Source organism: Chenopodium quinoa, unplaced genomic scaffold (genome assembly GCF_001683475.1).
Source record: "Chenopodium quinoa cultivar QQ74 unplaced genomic scaffold, ASM168347v1, whole genome shotgun sequence".
Lineage (NCBI taxonomy): Eukaryota > Viridiplantae > Streptophyta > Magnoliopsida > Caryophyllales > Amaranthaceae > Chenopodium > Chenopodium quinoa.
The window spans coordinates 3997919-4006924 of record NW_018743212.1 but is presented as its reverse complement, the minus strand read 5'-3'; the positions used below and the strand labels follow the sequence as shown (position 1 = coordinate 4006924).

The window sequence follows — 9006 nt, the reverse complement described above, 5'->3', positions numbered from 1 at the left end:
GGTGAAATCGGGTCCTGTCATTATCGGGGTTCAGGTCATAATTAGTTTGGATTGAACTTGGTCGGTTTGAAAATGGGTTGACGTAATTTAAAGCGGGTTTCAGTCCAAATCATATTGGGTTAAAATCGAGTCGGATCGTTATCGAACCGAGTTAGTTAGATAATGGGTAGGAACGGGTCATGTTATAATCAAGTTAAGTCATAAATAAGTTAGGTTTATTGAGTAATGGGTTGAAAAGGATCAGATCATAAACATATTGGGTTACGGGTTGTAAACGACTCAGTCATAACAGGTTACCGGTCGCAAACAGTTCGGTCTCAATGGGTTACGGGTCGTAAACAGTTTGGTCTCAACGGGTTATGGGTTGGAAACGGTTCAGTCACAACGGGTTACGGGTTATAAATGGTTCGATCACAACGGGTTACGGGTTGTACCGGTTCAGATTTATCGGGTTTTTGCCGGGTTTAAACGGTTTTCGGTTTAAAATGGGTCGGGTGACTATCGGGTTTAGACCTTATAGGTTTGGGTTGTTGTCAGATTCGAGTTATAATGGTTTGGCTTGATACAGGTCGGGTTAGTAACGGTTCGCACAAATTCGGTTAAGCTTAGTTTCGGGTTAGAAGAAATTGGTTCGGGTCGATTTTCGGTTTCCAAAAAATGGGTTTTACATGGTTCAATTCCTTTTCAGATCGATTCGAAACAATCGGGTTTAACGGTTCGAGTTAGAAACTGACAGCTCTAAACACACGGTATCAAATATCAAGTTTCAAATGTATGCTGTCATGGTATGGATTGGTATCATTTCTGTTTCTAATTCTAACCAAATATTGTATGTATAATCTATTTATGCATAATTTGGATTGCACCAGAATAAGTTTGCACTGCTTTAAAAAGAAAAATAAAATCCTCAACTTTTTACATTTTTGAATAAAAAACTAGATAAAAGCCCATCCAATGCACGAATTTTTAATACATAAATCTGAAAAAAAATATTCCGTATATTTCTTAGTTAGATTCTAAGTTACTTTAAATTTATTTGATTTATTCTACTATTTAACGGTTTCAGATAAAAAAAAAATTAAATTCTATTGTCTATTCAAAAAAGTCTAAGGTTTAATTTTTTTGATGTAATTTATGATGCGACCTTATTCGTCATTGCTAGTTATGTGTTAATTTTTATTAAAATAAATTAATTTTAAATATGTTAGGTCATTCGTAGTTTTAATTCTAAAATTAAGTACAAATCTCTTTTATTAAACAAGCCCTTGTTGTTTGATAAAATATAATACCGATATCAATTATTATCGATAAGATTAGTTTTTAAATATGATTTTTTATGGTTAATATTATTCAAGTTAATTTTTTAAAATTCATAATCTTACTTGATATTTTTTTTAAAAATCATACTCTTATGGGGAGCTCTAATTTTTTTTTTTTTAAAATTAAAATCTTACGCATTCTAAAATCTTAGGGAAAAATCCCCCTCTATTAGATTTTTATCAACAAACCCTTTTTTTCTTAATTTATTTATATACTCCCTCGGTCCCTCCGTTTACTTTGTTTCATCATTGTCAAAGTAGATCTACTATATGTTTCCAAAAAAAAAAAAAAAAAAATAATTCCACTGTATTAATTCTACAAAGTCTACTGTATCAATTTACAAATTCAAAACCAAACGACATTTTGATATCTTATTAACTTCCTCAGTCATAAATTCATAATACTAGACACGGCAGCGACTACAATCGCCGGTAAAAAAAAGCAGACGGAGGCGCGCATAACCAAAGTTGTCTTACTCCAATTCCATGAGTATGTTCCGGTGGTAAACACGGAGTAGAATAATGGCGATGTTAGCATTTCAACGAGCCACGAGAAACATCCACATCCCCGCTGCAGATGCACCTCGCCTTACCAGATTCTCTCTCCGCCCACCTAATTATGTAAGCAATTTATTTTTGGTGCTTCATTTCTTAACTTTAAGTTTCTAATTTCAATTTTTTTGATATTTGTTTCAATCAATCGCCTAATTTGCTCGATTTCGCCGTTTTCTTGCTAATTTTAGTTGAAATTTGAATCAAAATAGCATGTCCGTCGTATATTACATTGGTTCTGCTCCATTAGTCCTGTAGTTCTATATACTGTACTCTTTTGAATTTACAATTTGTTTTCTTGTGTGTTTTTAAATTTCGTATGTACTGCCTGTTTGATCAGTGGTAAATCGTAATGACAATGGATTCGTACATAAGTTTGTATGAATCAATGCCGATTTCCATGTAATTCATCCCAAATTATCTCTAATTCTTAGCAAATGTTTCGTATCATCAGTTACCATTGGGGTTGTAATGGACATTCATAAAGAAAAGAACAAGTACAGGAATGATATTGCATGACTGACATTAGAATGGTATTTTGCTTGCCAAATTAAACTTAATTCATTCCCAAAACCCACTCCGGTTTAATATAAGCTTAACAATTGTTTTTTTATTGGTCAAAGTTGGTAAATTTTGATTGTATTTTATTGCAAATATGCATAATGATATGGATATTGTATGAGGTATTGTTAGATTCGTTTCATTTCATTATTTTAAAATGTCAACTTCTTATTTGTATAAATGCATAGCTATTTATATAATTTGTCAAATTCTTTTCTTGGAAACCGTGCTTAATGCTCAAGGTTGAATAGGGATGGAGGGAGTAGCTTGAGTCTCTTTAACATTGCAGTACTAAGAATGAAGATGGAATACTTTTGTGTCAGATTGAGTGGGATAAGGATGCTGCAGCTATGATGTATGATCTGGTCTAGTGGTAGTTTATTTCATAGGTGTGCTCTATTTTCTCTCTTGATCGAGTTTAAGATACGGAAGAGTACACGGGGTTCAGTCATTTGTTCATGGGACAATGTTTGGAAATATGAACAGACCATTCAGTTATCTTTCATGTTGACACTTGATAGTGCTTGGGATATTCATGGAGATTTCTTCGTGAGAGCATGAGACCATGGTTCAAGGGAATTAAATGAGTTTATATAGATACTTGAGGTGGGTGGTTTGTTAGGAGCTTTATAATTCAGTCTCTTTTGTGTTGCTCAATCTTATCTCTTCTGACTTTTCATATTAATCTCATTTGGAAGAATGACATAGCTCTTAAGGTGAAAATTTTTGTTTGGATGTTGGCATTTGATAGGATTGATACTAATTGAATACAACAAAAGCAGGGACTAGGTCACCAAGGTTGGATATCTCATCTATGGCTGTGTACTTGTGTAGAGTTAATACATTCAAAAGTGTATGTTTTTCTTTATTCTTAAGTGGTGTGTTATGTTTGTAGGAGGTTGTCGTGCATCAGAAATCTTGGGTTTTTCTCTTTACTATTTTTGATTGGTTGTGGATGCTCCTTGTGGGGTTTGGAGAGGTCAAGGAGAAGGGGTTGGTGTGTTGTAGTACTTTTCTGACATCTTGTGGTGTGTGTGGTTAGGGAGAATATTCAGTGCAACTTTAGGGAGCCAACTTATCTTGCAATTTTCTATGGGATTGGGTAATATATTTAACATCCTTTGAGGCTAAGGTGTTTGTGCTTTGAAGAAATCAACTGCAGAAGTGCAGAGATTTAAAAGAACTAGTTTAATTGTATATAAAGTAGAGATATAGATTCTTTTTCTCATAAAAATAAATGAAGTTTATTGATTTATTATGTTTGCTGGAATGCGTATTGGTTAGTGATTCACACTTGAGATTACTATTTTGGCAGGGAGGGGATCTAAGTTATAGTAATTGTGGTGTTGAATTTCTTTTGATTAGTTAATTATGAGGAGTAGAAATGGAATGGATTAACAACCTTGCCAAATTTTTTGCTCATGATTTTTTTTTTGTTTTTTTTTTGGACTCCGGCAAAAGATTTGATCTCACTCACCGACTCACCCAATTTGCTACTCTTCATTTTTCCATCACCCTTTGCTATAGGGTAATGTAAAAGCTCAAGCCATCCCCAACATTCCATTTTCCTTTATCTTCTGGCTTTAGATCACCTGCATCATCACCATCACATATTCACAAATTACAACTATTTACCCAGCTACAACACAAGCGCCATAACAGGAGAAGGGGGGGGGGGGAGATCCAAAAATGTGATATTTATGTTATCTTGGCTCTGCAATTAACCTGTGATGTCAGTGAGTCACTGTGCCAGATCAGCCTATCTGTGGTTGGTGATGTCGATAAGAGGGTGGAGTTGTGGCCTTCTGTTGGTTTGGGGTTTGGAGGCACTGTAGTAAGACGGGGCCGGTTGGTGAAAACATCGTAGAGAGGTAAATGGATGTCTGGGAGAGGGGAAATGAATTTTGGTGGATTATTAAAATGACTTAAACAAGGGAGCAAGATAGTGGAACGGATTTAATCCATTCAATTCTCTACTTGTCTTTGAATCTGTTGTGTTTTATTCTTCATGGATCAAACCAAATTAGTGTAATATGTAGCGCAAAACAAGGAAGGAGAGAACAGAAAAGAATGCTAAAAGCAGTTGTATCATCATGGCATTAACCTTGGTCAATAACATGGAAGGAACTAAAGCTTGAATCTGCTATAAGTTGTTAGTGCACTTAATTGATTTTGTTTTTTCTGCTGAGGTGGTGACATCTTAAAGTCCATGTATCATAACACCATTTGGGTTGTGCAATGCTTAGAAAAGTATATGCTTTTCTGTTCTGTTTTTAAACCAGATTATCATTCTGCATTAGGTTGATAGTGGGCATGCCATTATTCCTTAAGATTTTGTCTACTTCTATTTCCACCTTTGGCTAGTAGATATGTGTGAGCTTTTTTTCCCGCAATATTACCATAGCTCGGTGTACAGAACAGCTGCGTAGCTTTTGCTTGCAGTTAAGTTGCATTAACTGTTACCATAGCTCGGTGTACAGAACAGCTGCGTAGCTTTTGCTTGCAGTTAAGTTGCATTAACTGTTAGTATCTGAAATATATGTGATACAAATCATACAATGCTTATGCATATATTTGCAATCACATCTTATGCATACATTTGCAATCACCTCTTACTATAGTAACTCATAGAAAAAGTATGCAGTTTTGGGCATGATCTTGGAATGGTCACTGGATTTAGGGAAGTGGCATTTTACAGGATTTATGCTATCCCTTGTGAGTTGTGACTGTGTGACGTGGATTGAAATTTGGATAATTGTCATTGTAATTCAAGTGTTTTCAAATATTTTCTTCAATAATAAATGTCCAATGCTGGAAAAGAATAGGTAGTAACTGATATATCTATCTTGAGATTTTAAAGTATGCTTTCAATTACTTGGTGGGTGCTTCAAAACACGTGTTACATATTGGTGTATCGTGAAGAGCAAGTTTGGAATCTTTTACTGAACAACTTTTACTTGATTCTAACGGCATTTGTTTGATTTCATAATAATTCTGTTAACCTAATCTGTCCATGGCAGTAATGCAAAGTAGTTGTTTCTCTGTTGTGTTGGACATTTAAAAGGTTATTTGTGTCTTGACAACTGCATATGTATTTTATACATTGCATGTTTACTTTTTTCTACATTAGTCATTAGTCATATCACAGTATGGCTTGGGAGTTAACTTGACATTGGACGTTCTCTTTCAGGCAGAGGTGGAATTTGCTGATGGCCGTGCATTCAATTTATCAGCAGAGTTTCTGAGAGTATTTAGCCCAGCTGCAGACAGCAAGATCCGTTCCATTGGTGGGGAAAAGGTAGAATGTGTGTTAATTTTGTTTGTCTGTAGTTCCTTGGTAATCCTTTTCAATTCCCAATTGCCATTGAGGTTTTGTAGATGACTAAACTATTCGCTACACTGCAATTCCTTACTGAAACAGCATTTGGGTGTTTGTCACTTGTACGCTTCGTACATTAAGTTTGTTTCTGGGATTCTGTCAGTGTTGTAAGCAAGTATGACTAGAAAAAATATGCTAGCTAGAAACTGAGCTTGCATTTGGATTCATGTATGAGAAGTGACAGTTTGACTTTGGAGACAACTGATGGTAAAACCGGACTATTTCAACAGCCAAACGAACCCAACTAGAAATCCTCATCAGTTACAAGTGATTTTTTTTTTTTTTTTTTTTCTGTTCTCTTGCAGGTAATATTTGGCCGGCGTCATGTAGGGATCATGTCTGCAGAACCTGTAGGGAATTATGGGGTGAGGTATGTTTAGACATTTAGTATCTTAAGATGAAGTAGCATAGTTTTTTTGGCGAATAAAAGCCTATTTGTGAAGTCTTCATATTCATGCATGTTCTAAATGTGTTTATATGCTGTTCAGGTTGCTCTTTGATGATTTGCATAAAACAGGGATATACACATGGAACTATTTCTGTTACCTTGGCTCCAACAAATTTTCTCTCATGAGAAATTATATCAAAACGTTGAAGAAGCATAACCTGAGTCGAGATCCCAAAAGGAAATAATTACTTGAAGGGCTTCATGTACTCTTTGTACTTGTATGACACAAGTTATATTAAACAGTTTTGTTATAATTATCGTTAAAATGTCGTTATGGTTTCCTATTTACCTTTTAATGTGGTTTGATGAAAGATCCGAAAAACACATCTAAATAAGAAACTAGTTATACAAATAATTGAACTCCAGGTACGCCGCCTAATGCCATATAGCCATATAGGTATCATAATTAACATTTATTAACCGTTCATTAAGTTCGTTATATTAAATAATGGTTCAAAATTCGTTATATATATTTAACCTATTTGGGCATGCCTCATAATAGGGTAACATTCAAGCTATTGAACTCCACATAATTCGAATATTATTTATATGCCTCGTTAAAAATAGTTCGTTATAACTATTAGGTTAAAGTCGTTATAATTTCCTATTAGCTTTTGTTGTACGTAATTTATAAACCTAATATGTTCTTATATTAAAAGGTTCACTAAGTTTGTTATATTGATTGTTAAAAAGTTGTTATAGATTAAACTTCGTGTATGCCTACAATGCTTTAATTCGTTAAGTTCGTTACAATTATTGTTAAAAATTCGTTTTTAGTTATGATCTTGTAGGTCTCATGACAAATAGATCGTTAAGTTCGTTATGAATATCACTAAGAATTATATGATTGTCATTAATTTTTTTTGTCGTAATTTGTCAAATCAAATATGCATTGTAGGTTATAAAAATCTTATGATTTTGAATTTAATATACATTGTTGCCTAAATGAATTTTATTAGAGTATCAAGCTAAATGAACTAATTACAGGGCTAACAAATAATTTACATTAAATTAAATTGAGTTCAATGAACTTACAAATTCAATAAGATCATAATTGGTGACTAATTATTAGAATCAATTAATACTTTAGAGATCATATATACAAGATATATATATTTTATTTATTTATTTATTTATTTATTTTGAGGGAAAATGTAATAAATATATCTTATGTATATAATATAATATGTCGTTAGTTCATAATTATGAGTTCATTAGAGAATTTAACAAACTCGACGTACTCCTAATATATATGACATTTTATTAACTAAATGGTCATTAAATTCGTTAGAATGATCTTTTTATTAACTAAATGATCGTTAATTTCGTTATAATTGTCGTGTTAATCTTTCATTGTAAATTTTTTTACATGCTTTGCAGTTTATATCTCTCAAGCAAAACAATTTCAAAAATCGAAATGATGTGTAATAACAGTTAACAAACATTTTTTTTGATGTTGAGACTTGAAGAAAAGAACCCTTTTTTTTAATGAAAAACAAAGACTTTCTTATACCAGAATTCACAAAAAACTATAATCCAACTGGAAAAAAAAAACTGAACCAATAACAATTCAGCATTCTAAACAGAAACTTAGTATTCTAGCATGTAACGCTTGAAAAAAAAAAATGCACCAAACAGAATAGTAGGGATATAACGTGAACAACTTAAATAAAATTATTTTTTTAAAAAAATAAAAATAAAAAACCCTTCTTACATAAAATTACTTAAATAAAAAAAAAAAAAAAAAACACTTTCATAAAATAAAAGTAATACAGTAATTTTTTATCTAATGATCTTCCATATCTTTTGTTCATCTCAAAATCATCCATTGATATTGATTTAATCAACATAAATCAACCAAATCACACTACACATTTTCAAATTAAGCACCAACATTTTCAAATTAAACACCAACATTTTCATTAAAACAACGAACGAAAACAACAACGACAATGTTAAAACAAACAACGATGACAACGATGATAAAACATAAATTAAAGACATAATAATTTAGACTAAAAAAAAAAAAGTACTTAAAATAAAAAGACACATAATAAGTTTGATATAATTTCCCCCTCTTTCACCAAATGATATGATATGATGCTTTGAGATCAGATTCCAAGTTTCAACTCAAGTTCTTCATCAGTGAGAGTTTGAAAAGAGTTGGCCATCTCAACATTATTTCCAGCAACATTCAGGATTGCACCAACGTTGCCACCAGCAAGCCTGAATTTGTTGACATACTCCTTGAACCACAAAAACCGACGAATTGGTCCAATAGGGCTTAATGGCACCAGACGAAGACGTGGTCGTCCTCGACGAGCCTTAAGTCCAAGCCTTAGGGTTAGATCCACTCTAGGAGTGCGAGGACCGTTATTAGCCCTTCTTCCATTGGTTTGATCTAGAAAATCATGAAATGCTGGTGGTGCTCTTGGTTCGAAAAAAAATGGCCTTGTTGTTAAACCACCTTGAGGGTGTGGCTGAGGCATAGGATAAGGCTCAAACTCAAGGTTTGGCTCAGGCTTAGGCTCAAGCTGAGGCTGAGGCTGAGGCTCCTGAGGCGTCTGATGTTGAGGTTGAGGTTGAGGCTGAGGACCATGCTGAAGATCAAGCTGAGGCTGATACCAAGAGTCCGCCACACACTCAGTCAAATGAGGCTCAAGCAGAGGTTGAGATAAAATTGGATGCAGAGGCTGAGGAGGAGGAGGAGGTTGAGGTGGCTCAGGCTCAGGTTGAGGCTCGATTGG

General features: G+C 33.7%; 1 protein-coding gene across 2 annotated transcripts; it reads left to right on the top strand.

The window, feature by feature from the left end:
- The first annotated feature begins 1436 nt into the window (after window positions 1-1436).
- LOC110734485 lies at window positions 1437-6538 on the top strand. 2 transcript variants are annotated; one of them, XM_021914649.1, is made up of 4 exons: window positions 1437-1940; window positions 5623-5730; window positions 6117-6176; window positions 6300-6392. In XM_021914649.1, the coding sequence occupies exons 1-4, from the start codon at window positions 1842-1844 to the stop codon at window positions 6309-6311; spliced, it is 279 nt and encodes a 92-aa protein (XP_021770341.1). In that variant the 5' UTR covers window positions 1437-1841; the 3' UTR covers window positions 6312-6392. The 2 variants fall into 2 exon arrangements, with proteins under 2 accessions (XP_021770341.1, XP_021770340.1); XM_021914648.1 differs by having other exon boundaries at window positions 1443-1940; window positions 6117-6181; window positions 6300-6538.
- Window positions 6539-9006: the final 2468 nt, after the last annotated feature.

Excerpts from the sequence above, each read along its gene's own strand:
- LOC110734485 (XM_021914648.1), top strand. The coding sequence starts at position 1,842 with ATGGCGATGTTAGCATTTCAACGAGCCACGAGAAACATCCACATCCCC. Across the intron at positions 5,731-6,116 it reads GTTCCATTGGTGGGGAAAAG|GTAATATTTGGCCGGCGTCA; the intron begins GTAGAATGTGTG and ends GTTCTCTTGCAG. Across the intron at positions 6,182-6,299 it reads GTAGGGAATTATGGGGTGAG|GTTGCTCTTTGATGATTTGC; the intron begins GTATGTTTAGAC and ends TATGCTGTTCAG.